General features: G+C 38.4%; 1 protein-coding gene across 1 annotated transcript; it reads right to left on the bottom strand.

Annotated features, from left to right (window-relative positions):
* Window positions 1-5,059: 5,059 nt before the first annotated feature.
* wu:fj19g03 (uncharacterized) lies at window positions 5,060-16,653 on the bottom strand. Its single transcript, XM_056234323.1, has 6 exons — window positions 16,528-16,653; window positions 7,341-7,502; window positions 6,561-7,049; window positions 5,510-5,579; window positions 5,390-5,428; window positions 5,060-5,310 (listed from the first exon to the last, which is right to left on the bottom strand). Exons 2-6 carry the CDS (start codon window positions 7,495-7,497, stop codon window positions 5,241-5,243), a joined length of 825 nt encoding a protein of 274 aa, XP_056090298.1. The 5' UTR covers window positions 7,498-7,502; window positions 16,528-16,653; the 3' UTR covers window positions 5,060-5,240.
* Window positions 16,654-17,962: the final 1,309 nt, after the last annotated feature.

Here is a 17,962-nt window from a genome sequence, read left to right as displayed (position 1 = left end):
CCGGACCCATGCGAAAACAAGGATAATATCGGAAGGACATTACATGATGTAGTCACGCAATGCTTGCTGACGTTGTTAACATTAACAATTAGAGAACATAGTATAGCTACTTTGCACGGTTTTGCGTGAAATGATAACTTATAAGCAATTGTTAGATTTAATCAGCGCGATTTACTGCAATGTCAGAACCAGAACAAAAGTGAATGTTTCTTACTAGTTCAGATGACATTTCCCGGTGAAAATTCTTATGTTGGTCATACTTCCAAAAAGAATAATCTGTGATTCTGAATGGCAATATCCACATCGGCGCGGTGACTGACAGCTGCACACTCTCCTCAAACACTGTGTTCATCCGCGCTGTGCCGTGTCGAGGGTGTTGAACTACAACTCACGTAAAGTTGATAATTCCGCGAATGACTGCAATTGCAGATTTCGAACAGAGATGGCGACAAAGAGGAAAAATGCCGGACTGCAGCTTTAAATTAGGTTAGCATTAAAAACTAGCAACTGATCACATCTGTTTCCTTATTTATCCCGACTGACGAGTTTGGGCACACCTTTTTCATGCATTTTACAGGAATTTCCCAAGAGTCTCATTTACTGCTCTAATGTGTGTGTGTTCTTCTAATGACTTTCTCAGCACTGTGTGTGTGTTTGTCTGGGGTTTCGTCAGCCAATTTGGCGTCTATTTTTATTCTGTAATACATTTAAACACCTGAACAGAGCGGACACACACAAATGCACACATTTAACAAGCTTAACAACCTGTGCTCGTCCAATTTTTAATCACACGTCCACCGTTTATCATATTTTCCCCGCGTCTTCTTTGATAATTTCCCTGCGGATTAATTGGACGGAGGAACGACAGCCCTGCAGTTTTGGTCCTTTATTGGACTTGATGAAGACATGAAATGAGATATTGGATGATACACTGGACATTTAATTTATTTAGCGGTAAAATTGGCAGCTTTGGCGGCCAGTTTACCTTAAAAATACAATGAAAACGTTGCAGGTGTCATGATTCAGGACTGTATATTTTACATTTAATAACTATATCATTAAATATCACTATTATAGTGTAAATACACAAACATTTAATACAACAATACATAATATAGCCTAAACATATATAACTTTAATCAAGAGTCACGCTGTAATCAGATGTAAAGGGTCACAGAGGCACATCCATTGTTTCTCACCTTAAATTATGAGATGATAAGACTCAATATTCAGTGAGCTAAAGGATCCCGCCAGGCGCTAATGTCTTTGAGCGACTGCAGTTAAGCCAATCTCTATTCATTTCAATCACACAGTGGATGATAATGGGTCTCAGAATGACGAGTTTATGTGTGACACGCTCTGGGTGGGAGATCTGTGATCGAGACCTTCGCTTCTGGCTGATGAAGTTTTTCAGATTAAGATGTGCAGAAATATGCAAAAAAATAATAATTTCCAGCTCTCTTCGCTTGAATGCACATCAGGGAGGCCTGAAGGGACAGCGATGTGGTCTAATTGGTCAATTCCACTAACAGCCGAATAAGTTTTCTGAGATAGAGAAGGAGATTATTCATGCATATAGACGTGGGCATATCAGGTGGGTCAGGCACTTGAAAAAATATTTAGGCCTAATTTTTAAGATTTATGTATTTGAATTGCATACCATTTGGATTACACAGTTTTAACAGACGAATAAACTTAATGCATATTTGTCAGTCATAGCCTACATAAATAAGAGAACAGTTTATTATTAACTATTTGCATCTATTTTACTGTGTAAATAATATTTCCAAAAAGCTTTTCTTCAAATTGCATAAAATCAGCATAAATCTGTTCATTGTGAAATCAATTAAATTAAATTCAAGAAGAATTCATGATGAAATGAAAAACAAAACCTTTCATAACCTTGAAGTCCCCCTGTAGTCAATACTTGTATGCCTTATAATTAATCTTTGATCACCAAAATTACATATGTAAAAAAAATCCTTGAAAAAAATGTCTTCATGCCTTAAAATAGCTTGAATATAACTCGACACCCTTGCCTCATTTAGTATGCACGGTTCTATTAATATGCAAATGAGCCCCGCCTCCACTCACTCACTCAGCTCAGAGATCCACTCGTTGACGATCACACGTTGATCTGATTGATTACAAGGAAACGTGTGACGTCAGAAACACCAGCGATTTCAAACCGTGTTTTTGAGACTGTCTTTGGTTCACTGCAGTTTTAAGCAGAAAATACTCAGCAATGCTGTCGACTTATGAATTTACTCATGGTTTGTCTTAAAGCACATTAAAAACACCACATAGACATATAAACAACATTAAAGTCCCCGTGAACCGGAAGTTGCAAACGACTTTTCTCCAGTGTTGTGACGTATTTCCGAGAGAAACGGAATACTAAATGAGGCAAAATGGTGGGCGTGGCTTTTTTCCCAACTAGCACCTGATTGGATCTAGAAAAGTAGGTGTTTTCATTCAGCCTGTCTACTGTCAGTTGGAGGGGCGTGATTACGGATGTTAAGAAGACGCCCAAACCGTCAAACCTACGTCATCAGGCAAGGTCCTCCAACGCAGAGGGGAGGGGAAATTTCAGATTTTGATTAAAGATTACGAAGCCAAAAAAATGTTTTGTGTGGATTGACTTGCATGGATGAATTGTTCACCACAAAACGATCAATTTAGGCAAACAAAGTAAGTTTGGTCAATTTTGAATTCATGGGGACTTTAAAAGCTTGATTTTTCACCACAGGGGGACTTTAAATGTTTATTTTCTCATCAGAATATTGCCGTTTTGCTTGCCATCACAGTTACATTAATCACATTTCACTTTAACATGCTATAAAAAAGTAAAAATGTTCCTTAATTTCTTCATGTAGTTTCTAATGCATTGCATTCTATCAGAAATATGCACTTATGAATTATGAAAAAGACACGTCCTATATACCTCTCTCTCTCTTTTCTGTACTACATGTGTTGTAGACTCTTGTAAAACTTACTTTTAATAAAAGTGTTTCTAAATGACTAAATATAAATGTTTGTCCCTGTTATAGAACAAACATCCAATAGTGATTTTTCTTTGGTTAACAGAAAAAAAATCCCTCGACGTCTATAATTACACTGAGTGAGTAAGAACACCATTATTTCTTGGATGTTTAGTCATAGTCTTTTCACTAGAAATGCCTAAAAAATAAAGCAGCCCAGCATTAGTGTCTGTGTAAATTATGTAGCCGGTGTTTTGACTTGTGTTCATGCTTCAGGCTAAGAATTAAAGCACACATTTGTGTTTCTTCTCACAAAGTGTGGTTTTTTTAAGTGAATTTCTCTTGTTTCTTGATTGTGGTGAGGTTTGTTGAGCCGGCAGGGGTGTGATGACGACAGCTCACACCCACGGCTTCTCAAATGTCATATAGCTTTTAAGCTCGTCTCCCTGTTAATACCTCGCACTCTTCCAACCAAATAAAGTTTCTCATTTTTGTCTCTAAGGGAATTTACTGTAAGAGCTGCATTTGTTAGTTTAAAGCAAATTCATGTTATTTTTCAATCAAAATTGGTTATTTTTCAAACGACTTGTTTGACGGATTCAATTCCTTTTCTTTTTTTAAAAACAAAATATCCTAATCTGAAAATATATGAAATACGCCACTGATTTATTGGATTCTGTTCAACCTGAATATGATGCAAAATGGGCTCCGAGAAACAATCCTGAATTATTAACCTTTCATTTGGTATTTTCCATTTCACTGCTTTTCGATTTCTTCCTTATAAGGTTTTCCAGGTCTAACCCTGCTTCTCATTACGGCCCAATACCTTTGTCGAGTGACCCGAGAGCGAGCGGTCAGCCTTTGGTCGTCCATGGGCCACTCGAGAACCACAGAGAAAATTGCGGGGTCATTACAGCGCTCGGGGCTCGTTGCGAATGAAATGGTTTGATGGTTTTGTGTGTGAAATGATTCTTAGTCTACCTCAATAGATGAAGTCAAAGCAGCGGATTCTGTGGTTTCAGAGAGTTATTGATCTGCGTCGCACATGGACAACAGACTCTTTGTCTTCTGCTTTCATGCACACACACACAAAATGTGGTTATGGTGAAAAGAAAAAGTGGTCATATCTGAGATTTTAAAAAAGAACAACTTGAGCCTGAGGTTTGTTACTTTTGACATTAGATTGCAACTTTTAGTGACAGTACATTAAAGACAGTTGCTTATCCTGTTGGTGGTTTACGGTCTTCACAGTGGCTTTTAAAAACACCCCTACAAAACTACAGGTTATAGGAACACGTCCTTCATCATGGAGTCCAAATATATTTATTATCCTAGCAGACATTTTGTTTGACAAATACATCAGAGATGAACTAAAGATCGTTCAAAAGTTTGGGGTCAGGTCCCTTATGTTCACCAAGGCTGATAAAAATATGGTAAAAACAGTAATAATGTGAAATATTATTACAATTTACAATAACTGTTTTCTATTTGATTATATTGTAAAATGTAATTTATTCCTGTCATCAAAGCTGAATTTTCAGCATCATGACTCCAGTCTTCAGTGTCACATGATCCTTCAGAAATCACTCTAATATGATGATTTGATGCTCAAGTAACATTTATGATCATTATCAATGTTGAAAAGAGTTGTGCTGCCTCATATTTTTGTGAAAACAGTGATACATTTTTTTTCAGGATTTATGGAGAACAGCATTTGTTTGAAATAGAAATGTTCTGTAACATTATAAATGTCTTTACTGTCACTTTTGATTAATTTATTGCATCCTTGCTGAATAAAACTGTAATCTTACTGACCCCAGATTTTCTTTTTAACCATTTACAATGAACTCATCTAACATTGAGACGATAAAAACTTAAAGAGCTCAAGAATTGGCTTGTTTTTTTTTAGTTTGAATCTGGCTAAAAAAGCTATTTCATGTCATAAACAAGCCTTTTATGTATATTTTAGGGGGTGGGATATTTTCTTTCTATAGAGCATTTTATTAGACAAAAATATGGATAAACCTATTTTCCCAGAGAATAATAATAACCTCAAATTAAATTTTCTCAGCTTTTCTCAGGTACATTAACATATAAATGATCTAAAAGCCCCTAAAGGTACAATTTTGAATTCATTGGGTCTTTAAGTGTGTGAAATAGTAACCGTTGAGTCTCCTTGCATGTGATTGAAAAACGGCCTCAGCGGTGAAGATGGTCGTTCCAGCCGTCGGATGGAGAAGCTTCATCCGTCGGGATGTTTTAAGCGCACTCAGCGAAATACTTAGAAGGAACGACAGAGCGACACTCCTTCACCAGCTCCATTGCCAACCTGAAGCACATAAACACACGTGTAGCTCAGCGCTGGAGCTCAATCACAGGAACAGTTACGGACCGGTGTTCATACTCACATCTTAGCCAGGAATCTCTTCTTGGGATTGAAGCCACTGCTAGAAACAAGATATTTGGGTTGAATCTGCAACTGATCGTATGTGCATTTGTGCACTTGCTTTTGCATGTGTGAAACTTACAGCTTGCCGCGACTTCCCGCCAAAGTCTCCAAGCAAGCGATGTCATCGGTGATGTCATCATTGATGAGAGCTGTCAAGGTAAAAGAAAGACAGGAAGACATGGGGCCGGTTTCACAAAGCTATTTTAGACCGGTCTATAGTGTTAGACAAGTCTAAAAGTTGCTCATAGACGAGCCTAATGCAAGTTAGACTGGTTCACAAAAACAAAGACTGACTTAATTTAGACCAAAACAATTAGACACCTTAGGCTAACTTAGGTCTAAGACTCTGTTACCTTGGCAACCAGCAGTAACAGTCAGTTACATTACAAACAGCCAAAAGCAAACATAGGCCATAATCTTTTTCCAAATTAAACATTTCTTCTTGTTACTGCATTCTCCGCTAAATTTCCCAAGTAAAATGTCCTTGTAACTGTTATATTCCTCCAACAAACACATATTTAAACTGGGGTAAACTGCACTGAGCGGTTGAATGCGCTCACTCGATCCGCCATGTTTTTTGTTTTAAAAAGTGTCTTATTTTACCCAGAATGCATTGCAGTGTAGTCCTACTTTAAGATAGTCAGAGTCTTGAGTGCTTTGTGCAACGGTCTGATATAGATGTCTATCTGAAGTCTGACTATCTACTATATCTAAGCCGTAGTCAAAGTCTATCTGTGTGAAACCGGCCCCTGCTTTTATTGCTGTCGCTGCTGAGCAAGTACGGGACTTGCTACTGCCGATACACACACGACACGCTGCTGTGAGCAAGTAAGACATGCTGCTGCTGTACAATATAATGTACATGAGTTACCCGTAGCAGATCTATACAGGTGGAGCTGGGGAAGGAGGAGGGTTTCTGAAAGTGCACTGCAAACTGCAACAGCAAATGCTGACCAAGTATTTAAAGGTTTAGCAGCGAGCTCATTGGCTACTGATACAGCAGGAACCAATCAGCTGTGCCCTACAGAGGACCTTTTAGCCTGCGCCATCTAGAGTCTATATATATATATGTATACAGTATATCTATATATATTTGTTTAGGAATTTGGGAATATTTGTTCTCCACTCACCACTGCACTCCAGACCACAAAGGTTTAGCGATCCACTCAATCCGGAGTCACAAGCAACGCGATCGCTCAGCTGGAAGATTCCCAACGGGCTCCATGCGACGACATCTTCCCGTTCCTCCTCCTCTGAGCTGTCTCCGGAGCTGTCCTCCTCGGACGTCGCCTCTGAGCCGCTTCCAGACGAGTCGGCGGGGACCTTTTCCGGGAACAGATCACGGTGCCATGCCCAGAAAACCTCCTTTGCTCCCTGTTTCTCAAAGGTCTTGCCCTCAGGGACAGATCTTCCACGTCTTCCCTTGGGATGACTTTGTGGTTGAACAGGGATTATGTGTTCTTCTTCCAATTTCTCATCATTGTCTTCCTTTGCTGGTGTTTTTTCGTCTTTTGGTTTGGGAGGAATTTGGAACGGGGGTCTGATCTCATCTTGGTTGATCTGGACGCTGGTGACGAGGCTGGTGTTGAAGCCGGAAATGTTTTCCACATTACAAACAACTGAAAGAAAGAGAAGGAAATAATTTGGCGGACACTTGAATGTAAAAATATGAATGGGGTTTGAGAGATTTTCAGTGAAAATGGCAAATTTGGCCCTTTTTCCTCAGACAATCTTTTGAATGTCTATTGGGTACAGACATTTTCTTAGCGATTTTCAACCCCATCTCAGAGGAAAAAGTATCTATTTTACCAGTTGGCGATTTCATATGAATGACATTGTACACATTTATTCAAATTAAGGTGGTGTTGTGATTATTTTTGGTCATTTTTAGAGCAGAAAGGGTTACTCACGTCTAGCGATGAATTTGTCCACGGTTGTTTTGTCTCCCATGGCTTCAGTCACCTGAATCTGAGCCGCCTCGAGTTGTGCCTTCAGCTCACATTTACTGAGAATCCGTCCCTCCGTCGCACTGGACACCAGCAGAACCAGAGCCAACGCCGCCAACATCTTCACTGGGAGAACGCTGTGCATCAAACAACACAATCAATAAATACAGAAATTCATATAATTTTTAACAGCAAGCTTGCAAAAAACGATACTTTTCCACATACAGGCTTTTGGATAATGCTAACTAATAGCAAATAGCTATTTAAGTAATTATTTTAACTATTTATTGATTGTGTTGTTTGATGCACAGCACAATCAATAAATACAGAAATTCATATAATCTTTAACAATAAGCTTCCAAAAAAACAATACTTTTCCACTTACAGTTTTTTGGATGATGCTAATAGCAAATAGCTATTTAAGTATTATTTTAACTATTTTTAAAAATCGATTGATTTTATAATTTAAAGACCATTCTTAATTCACAAGGACAATAACTAATGATAACTATGGCTAAAGTTTTAATAATCATTCTAAGAGAATAGTGGAGGTCACAAAACAGCTACTATCATGTGAATCATTTTCTGAACGTTTTTTTCCAGCTGATGAACGATAAAAAACACTGACAACCAATCAGGGGTGCTTTTCCCAAAGCCAAGTTCCGTCGTTACCAATAGAGTTCAATGGAAATTGTGATCATAGTTGGATAACGATGCTTTCAGGAAACGCACTCCAGAATGACTATAATGTCATTTAAAGGAGCAGCTGCCACAACTGCAGTGAGCGCTTATAATAAACAATGTTATCATCCGTTTGTGTGTGGATGCTGATATAGTAAAGATAAAGTTATAAAAATCATATAAAGATATAGTTATCATTGTAAATATAAAAGAATAGCAATTCCACACAACAACTATAACGATAAGGGCACAGAGAAATTACATTGTTGAAATCAGAACAATTTTTGAACAATTGACGGCCAATCAGAATCCATCCTGCCGTAACGATCTCGAGCATTTAAAGCGACAGACAAAACTGCAGTGCGTGCTTATAATGAAAAGAACATATCATGCGCTGGCTAATATAATTATCGTTATAGTTATCTTTACAGTTATCATTCTTGGTGTGAACGGGCTTTAAAAATCAAGTCCTTTCCTACATTTTTTCTCTCTGAAATAAGATTCGGAAAAGGTGGCCTATGCTAAATCATACTTCAGTAAAATACTGGAAACCAATTGTTGTTGCAATTAAGTTAGTGTCACGCAAACGACAGAAATTTTAAGAAAAAATATAAAATGTCCCCAAAAATGACTCAAATTAAAAATGACATCAACATTTTCAGTTTATTCCCGTTTCTCCCTATCATTTGTTCTCAGGCAAATCAAGCCCAGAAAAGGCAAGGGTTGTCCTGAGTGTGTCTGAGAGGAGATAAAAGGAAAGCCACGCTGAGCTTTGGTAGCAGGTGGGCAGATGTTTATGTGCCAGCAGACGTGAGACACATTTATAAGGAGAGAAAGAAGCAAGACAACTGCTTCACTATCAGCCCCTGACGATTTCCACTTTCAGCCTAAATTTTTAGTCACTTTGAGGAGAGAAAACACTTTAAAAGCGAGCTCCAACTGACATTAGCACTCCGAATCTTTTTTAAGATGCAGAGACCATCTAAAAAGAAAGTATGTTTTGATTCGGGGAGGTTTATATAAGTTACATATAAACCTCCCCGAATCAAAACAAATGAAGTTAAGCCATTAAAAGCTATACGTGAGGACACCCAGTCAGACCAAATTAATCATGTTTTAAATATCAAATGTTCAAATAAGAGAAGTGTCATCACTAGCCTTACCAGAGGATGTGTTGGGAAGATGCTTTGCTGGAGATTCCTTACTGGTTTGCTGCTGGTTCTTCTTATATATGTAGCGGTGACCTGTAATTATATCAGTATGTGTTCTGGTCACACCAAGACCAATATTTAGGACAGGCATGTCAGCCTATGTGACAAAAGCTTCATTCTTTCGTTGTTGTTTTACCTTTGGTTTTTCTTCAGTTGTGTAACCCTGACAGTGTACTTAAGGGGTGTTTTGAAACTCTTATTGTCACTATAGATAAGAGCCATAGTCACGCAGTGATGTGAGTATAGAGAAACTAGAAACACTAATGCAAAGTGTCAATAATCACGCTACGGCAAACACATTTTCTTTCCTTGAGTGTTTTGGTACAATGCTTGACAGCAAAGCAAAGCACAGAACTGAACTGTTATAGTTTTGGTTTTACTGCCTCTAACGCTTACAAAATCCCTCCTTGTGACAACAGTGCAGCATTAAAGAGGCTTTCATGACAAGGTTATCCAGCTCTGGAATGTTTTTCTACCATTTACACTGATCGGGAGAGTCCCAAATGATTCATTTGTTTTGTGCAGAACAATGTTTTTGTTCTAAGAATTTTTTCCAGATCATTTAGGTTTGGTTATGTAAATGTTAAAATGCTCAGTTTTCTTAATGTTAGAGGGACGTTTTTTTTTTTTGAAAAGGTTTTTTTTTTTTGAAAAGGTTATGTGTTTTTTTGAAAAGGTTATTTTTATTATCAACTCGACATTCTAGGAATGTTGATTTGTAACAGTCCGAGAACATAAAAATGTCAGTTTCCTTAATGTTAATAGAATTTCATATAAAGGTTAGTATGATGTTCCTCAAACATTCTGTCAGTCATTCAAACACCTGATGTTAACAAGCAGAATCACTGAAGAAAAGAGAAACAACAAGAACAGAAAATACAACTGACTTCAGCCACAAATAACTGAAGATAAAAGAAGACATTAAGGGGCTGTTTACACGACACCATTTTCAACTAAAAATGTAAAACTTTTTATGCGTTTTGGCCGTTCATTTACACAACAGCGTTTTGGGGGCATGAAAAATCAAACTTTTGAAAACTGGTTTCAAAGTGCAAGTTTTTGAAAACGGTCTTCGAGTAAACAACAAAAACGCAGATCTCTGAAGACGATGACGTCATACACGTGTATTACGTGTTCAGTCTATAGCAGGGGTCTCAAACTCAACTTAACTGGGGGCCGCTGGAGGTAGAGTCGGGGTCAGGCTGGGCCGCATCAAGTATTCCACAAAAAAATAGTATTCAAGTATACCAAAAAAGGAGCACAACTGATCCAATCTTCTCAATCTTTATTATTAACGTTTCTTCTGAACTGTTCCTCTGAATTTGAACATTCATTTCTGTACATGATTGGTTCTTCATGAGCTGTCCTTCTGACAGTTGAAGTTCATTTTACAAACTTTCTTTGTCTTTTCCTTATACACAACATCTTTGTGATTCTTATATTTGCTCATGTCCTTTTTATTTTCAATATGATATTGAATGTTTTTTTGGAAGGCACATTTCCTTTTATTATACTTAGAAAAACAATTATTGCTTTTGAAATACAAATATTTGCAGTCATGTCTGCCCGTCTTATTGAGTTCTTTCTACACATGTATAGTGTCTCAGGCAAATTACTGACTGCACAAATCAAAGCAAACCTTCTTATCAACCTGTTGGCCACGTATTACAAGCTCAAAATTATTAACTTACTCTCACATTGTTTTAGAGCAGGGGTCTCCAACACGTCGCTCGTGAGCTACCAGTAGCTCGAGGCCTGATTGGTGGTAGCTCGCCAAGGGGCCGTTCACATATCGCGCTCACATATTTTGCGCGCTCAAGTTCGTTATTTCAAATGTAGGCGCGCGGCAAGCGGGCTCATAATTGAAGCGACGCGCTCATTTTTTCCAGGCGCAGTACGTATGTTTGTACTTCGCGGTTGTCTATGACAACTATTGACAACAAACCCACCCGTAAGCTGTCACGAGACTATCTATGGTAGCCCATAAGGGATAAAAAAAAAAAAAAAAAAACGCGGCACACGCAACGACGGGGCGCACTAACATTAAACTTTAAAGTCAAGTAGGGGGCCACAAAATATCACCCCGCGGGCCGCGAGTTTGAGACCACTGGTCTATAGTGTTTCATCGCCACCTAATGCCCTGGCAGCAAAATACAGAGTTTTTAATCGTTTTCACGGATCGTTTTGATAATGGTTTCATCTGTACGCAGAAAACTCTCCGTTTGAAGCATATCGTTTGAAGCAAAACTTCTCCGTTTGAAGCATATCGTTGTCGTGTAAACATACCCTGAATCTCAAGATCTCATCTAAACAACTCCACAAACAGCTTCACGTAGGCTATTACTAAGCAGATTGACCTTATTTCTTTATTTTAGTTCAAAGAATGATGTTCAGAGAATGTTTTCAAAAGCATGCATATTGTAGATACTTACAACATCAGCAAACAGACAGAATCATACAATTACACGTCCAGTGGGTTTTTAAGGGCATTTTGAAAAGAAAACTGGTCGCCAGGGTGTTGCTAAGGTGGAGTGGCTTCTAGTTGCTATGTGGTTTCTAGCAGGGTTCCAAATGGAACTGAATTGAGAATGCCTTTAAATTCTGATTCCATTTGTGATTTTGAATTGAGGCAATTTGGAATTAAAATTTACATTTGAAAAGACGTTCATATAACTGTCATTTTAACTACAAAACCAGCTCCCTAAGACTAAATATTGGCTTGTTGCCTCATTTGAGATATGTAAAAAGCATTGCTGGATAACCTGACTGATGCCAAACCTGGTGCGGCACATCGTGACAGAACTTAAATATTTTGCCGCATTAGCCTATTCCTTGAGCACACACAGTTTATCAAGCTGAACATCAGTCAGATGCTTTGCAGACGCAGGTTTGACGCCTACAGACTTTGTAAGCAAATGTCAAATTTAACAACCATCATCTGTTCCCTACATGCTTGAGCGAAAGAGACTTTAGCGTTTTTTTCCCCCCGGCTGAACAGAAAGTAGATGATTCGGGCATACATTCTGAAACTGCTTTTAAACTCTGATCTATTGAGTATCATAGGAGGCCGGGGTCAACACTTGCGTTTTGAGTGTATTCATAAGATGAGCACGCTGGGCCATTCAGATGATGGATTACGCATGTGTTTTCTGAGTCCTCACACAGTGAGAGTGAAGGCTGCCTCCATCCGCACACATCTCTCATTAAAACCAGGTTTTATCATTAGATTGGTCATTGCTTCTTGTGTTCAGAGTGGCCTTGCGCTGAACAGAAACCGTGTTGATTCCTCTAGTCTAGTGGACAAAGAGAAGTACATTTGCATTAGCAGAAAAAACCCTGGAAAAAGCAGTTAAAGTTTCAGGTCATTTTAGGTTTTAGGCTTTGGTTCTGAGTGAATTAAATCTTGAGGAGTGAGTAATTAAAAACTCCAGGGCTTCTCACTTTATCACATTTTTCGGTAGCAATCCAGCAGCTCAGCTATTTTCAAAAAGGTAGATTTTCCAATAAAAAGCTGCTTATTTAATGAGTTGCAGAGTAGTAGCTTCACATGGTAATGCAGTGTGCCAAATACTCTCTCTCTCTCTCTCTCTCTCTCTCTCTCTCTCTCTCTCTCTCTCTCTCTCTCTCTCTCTCTCTCTCTCTCTCTCTCTCTCTCTCTCTCTCTCTCTCTCTCTCTCTCTCTCTCTCTCTCTCTTAGGCTAAGTGAACTGGTTTGCTTCACAGTTCATGCAAATGAATTATTATTATTTTGTATTTATTTGAGCAAAGAAGTGCTTGTATGGCATTTTGTGTCTTGTTTTTTTCTGCCGTGTTTTCTGTTGCCGATGAAGAGCATCATAACACAACGTGGCACCACCTTTTCTGAGTAAATGTAGAGATATAGAGGTTAAATGGATGCAAATGACAAAAGACCAATCACAGTTCAGTATGCAAATAGGCTCGGAATGCATGCTAGAGTGATGTCATAGTAGTCAGTCAGATTTTAAATGCAAGCATGCTGTCAAATCCAAAGTTGTGTCCTAAATGATTAATTATATACACTATGTACTCAATCGAGTAGAGTATGAACTTTATAAAGTTATTTTGTCATGATATCCTCCCCTTTGCTACGTAACTAAAGCAGCGACAGTTGAGTGTTTTACATTCCACACTTTGTTTTTGTTTTTTTCCGGGTTAACTTAAGTGCATCTTCCGGGTATTTAAAGTGCACTTTTTCTCTTTGGAATTGTCAGTGTGAAAACAATACTCACTATGTAAACTACGAAACGTAGAATAGTGCACAAGTACGCGAATTAGAACGCACCTCAGGTTTAGACTAGCTTACATTTTTTAGTAAACAAATTGATAAACAAAAAGAGAAAGAGACTGCAGAAGTCTAGTCTTGTTTTACAAGCATTTATTTTATAGGGAGTGGCGGTAATGATAAAGATAAGATATTTTACCAGATAAGATATTTGTCTATTTTTGTCTATGATATTTGTCAATGTCGCTCAGGATCTGCTGCGCACCAAATCCTCCGCCATCGTCCAGTCAGTCATCTCTCTTTACTCTTGTCACGCAATCAGTGAAATCTGATGTACTGTAATGTGACTGACTACCACAGCAAGCCTCACCATGTCCCTTTAGGGGCTCCGTAGAACGTGTTACTCATTTTCCGTGCCTTTCCGAATTCGGATTTAGGCTTCGGGCACATCCCTACTCGCGTGAGCTAACCTTTCTGAAGCTCTGTGTGTTCAAGGTTTGGTGTAATTTATGACTCTTTGGTGTGTGTGTGTGTAAAGGTTCTTGTAATTGCAGTTCAGTAAGGGTTGACCGGGTGCAATGTTAATCCCACACACACTCGAGCACAAAAGAACACCTGACATTTTCAAGGAGAAGGATTACTCACCGATTCAATTAGTTTATCTCTCGGAATCTCCTTGTTTCTCTCTGTACTTTTCAAAGCTTGTAGAGTTAATAAACAGCACTGGTGTAGGTACAGTCAGTCCTCTCTGCCGCACTACAACATATCAAGCAACCAAAACAACATATCAAGAAACAAAAACTCTTTACGCTAGGACAGCCTAAGGCACACCTGTGCAATAATCATGCTGGCTAATCAGCATCTTGATATGCCAGACCTGTGAGGTGGATGGATGATCTCGGCAGAGGAGAAGTTCTTACTAACACAGTTTTAGACAGATTCGTGAACAATATTTGAGAGAAATAGGCCTTTTGTGTACATAGAAAAAGTTCTTTGAGTTCAGCTCATGAAAAATGGGGGCAAAAACAAAAGTGTTGCATTTATAATTTTGTTCAGTGTATATACATATATATGTATATGCGTGATTACACATCTTTAACCACACATTAATATTGAGGCAAGTTGCTACAGTATGTTAGCCTGGCTCCGCCCTCCTACGCACTTCCGCTCAATTTTATTTTCCTTCAGTACTACGTCTGGGATTGTGCTGTAGACTTTGGTTTCCAGAAATAATTTTTTTACCGGTCCAATCAGCGAACAGAGGGAGTGGCTGAGAACGATGACGTTGATGTAGCGCGTCAGTTTGAGTTGGAGTTCAGTAATGGCAGCGGAGAAAGACGTGAGAAAATCTATTCGGTCCGTTGTTGCAAAACTGCCGAATATCCAGAAGTTAAAGCCGGAGCAAGATCAATGTTTGCTAAGTGTTGTTGGTGGCCATGATGTTGTGGCCCTCCTCCCCACGGGGTTCGGGAAAAGTTTAATTTTCCAGCTCACTCCGCTAGTGGTGAATGTCAATGAGTTAGCTAAGGCGAACGATAGGATGCAAAGCCGATAGTTGTTGTCGTCTCCTCTTGTTGCACTAATGGAGGACCAAGTGAGGGAGGCAGAAAGGTTAGGAGTTGGTGCTGGGCAGCTCGGCGTGCACGATGATCACTGTACAGCATTTGCGGCAGATCCGAAACGACCGCAGCGGCGTATTGTTAATGATTACACCCAGCTTCGACAGTTGACTGAATACATCACTGTCCTTAGTGTCAAATATACATTTAGAATTTAGAATTGTTCCTTGAACTCTTAAATTCGATGAACAAAACATGCAGCTCTCGTTGACAGACATCTTATTCTAAACATAATCCTCTGATCATTCGGACTTGTTTTTTTTTATTGCTTAAAACAATACACAAGTAATAACAGAAAACATAATACAAAAACAAACAAAAAATAATAATAAAAACAAAAATAAAACAGTAGGGGGATAATATAAAATAAACATGAACAAGTTAAGAGAATTACATGACACTGAAAAAAGGAAAATAATTACAAACAGATAATGTTTTTAAGGCTTTTTTTGTTCTCAGACAACTTAATTGAAAAGAGGTATTTTTAAAATTCTTTCACAAATATAAGAAAGAGAGGTTTAGCATTTAGATATTTAGATTTATGAATATGGAATTCGGACTTGTTGTTTCCAGCCGGTTTCGGCGCATGACATACGTCACGACCACACGTTAGCGATTGGCTATGGCAGATCCTGAGTGACGCTGGGCAGATCCAATAGTTTTGAACTTTAACAGAGAACCCGCCTACAAGGAAGTAAACGTTTCTCAATGGAGCGAGGCCAGACTCTCTGTACAAATGAAATGTACGAGAGTCTGGTAGAACCAGGCTAACAGTATGTTGCCTATAAACCGTAAATAACCTAAAGTGGTAAAATCACTAATAATGCGCAACCTCTCGTGGCTCATTGCCGTGTTTCTTCTTCATCATCCTGCCTGCATTCACAGAGGAAAGCAAACACACACTGAAAATCATTTGCTGTTGTCCGTGTGTTTATCGCTGGTAACAATCTCAAGAACAGCTTCTGTTTGTCCTGTGTCTGTGTGTTTTATGGGCTGTTTGCATTGATTTATAGTCTGCATGGGAACAACTCTTTAAATATATCCCTCTTCTTTATTGAAACTTTCAGTTAATAAGGTCAGAAAAGTTATTTCTGATTGATATTCATCCGTTTAAACATTACATGTCTACGACTTTAAATGCACATTCGGCTTCAAAAGTGTGCTTGCGTTTCTTTCTTTAAAATAAAAGACACTTTGATATGTTATCCAGTGGCGTTCTGACATTGATTTATATATTGTTTAGTCGTAGTAGTTTATTTTGGCGCAGCTGGTTCATTCACTTTGTAAGTGACATTCTCTAAAGGCCTTGTCTTGGTGACCTTACGGTGTGAAGTTCAGGTAAAGCATTGTGATTAATGTGTTGTGACTGAAATCTTTGGTGATGAGGATGCTCTTACGTAATGATGGTGTGGGATGAGAAGGCCAGACAGCGATACAGCCCGATGAGCTGACGCACCCGTTTCAAACACCTTGACCTCCTGCGTCCTGAGCAATCGACCCACGCCGTCTCTCGCCTTCATTAGAGCTCACCACAAAATTACAATGCGGTTTTAGACACTACGTGTCATTCCAAACCCATTTTTCTGAGAAAAACACACAAAAAAAGAAAGATTTTAGAAATCTTCATACATAGTTACAATGACTATCAAAAATAAACAAGATGTCCACCTGTCTGCAGATGGTTGTGCATCTTAGTCATTCAAAACACTCGGTTACACAATCAGGATAACACACTCTGCAAAACCTGGCTGGTGTGAGGAAAGAGTTTGGCTTAGATTCAAACAGGAAAATTTGTCTTTTAGTGATTTTCTTTTTTTTAAATCATTGCCCTCCAGAAACATCCAAAATGAATTTTAAAGCAAAAATGAAAACCATGCTCAGCATAAATTAGGTAATGGCACTTTAATGTGTTTAAATGTTTTTTTTGTTTTTTTTTCTACATTTTTAGAAACATGATTCTGAAGAAAATATTAGTGGTTGGTGAAGCTGGAAATTCAATGCTAAGGTATTCCTACACTCTTAAAAATAAATAGATTTCAAAAATAGAAGAACAATTTTGGGTTCATAATAGTTCATAAAATAACCATTTTTTTCTTTGAGTAAATAACTTTTTTTTTATAATCTAAAGAACCTTTTGCCAAAGAATCTTGTGTCCAATGCAAAGGCTGGTTGTTTACTCAAGTCTCTGTGATCTATGGCTCGAGTCCATGCAAGTTTTTGAAAACGATACCGTTCTCGTCTCCGTGTAAACTACAAAAATGTGAATTTGTGAAAACGGTGATGTCAGGTGCATGTGTGTTTCCCAGACAGCAACATAGTGTCAGTCCAGATCCGGCCCACATCTGGACCGTGTGGAATCCCAACCCGATCACACTAAATGCGTCTCTATAGCACGCAGTGTGTTTATCGTGTAATTTATACGCGAAAATGAGTTTTTACGTGCATAGGATACGCATGGGTTGGTTAGGGTAGGTTTAGTAGTGGTGTGGGGTGCGTGTGTATTATACGTTTAGTAGGGGTGGGCGATATGAGCAAAAATTCATACCACGATATTTTTCACTGTCCGGACGATATCGATATTATATCGCGATATGAGAAAAAAAATTGGAATCACATTTTAGTACACCTTAGTTAAATTACAGGCAAAATATGTATTTTAACAGTAGATAACTAGAAACAGGTGAGGCATTTCATTGGACATAGACCTGAAATGTTTTTTTTTTTTTTTTTTGCCTTTTTTTTTCTCAAAAAGTGCAAACGTGCAACATGAGGTAGGCCTGAATGCACTTGTTATGTCTTTCCACTTTTTGCTCGTCTTGTTATAATGAGAAC

The sequence above is a fragment of the Rhinichthys klamathensis genome, unplaced genomic scaffold (genome assembly GCF_029890125.1).
Source record: "Rhinichthys klamathensis goyatoka isolate OS25496 unplaced genomic scaffold, OSU_Roscu_1.1 h1tg000393l_1, whole genome shotgun sequence".
NCBI classification, from domain to species: domain Eukaryota; kingdom Metazoa; phylum Chordata; class Actinopteri; order Cypriniformes; family Leuciscidae; genus Rhinichthys; species Rhinichthys klamathensis.
The sequence above is the reverse complement of the archived record's forward strand: the minus strand, read 5'-3'. Positions and strand labels throughout refer to the sequence as shown.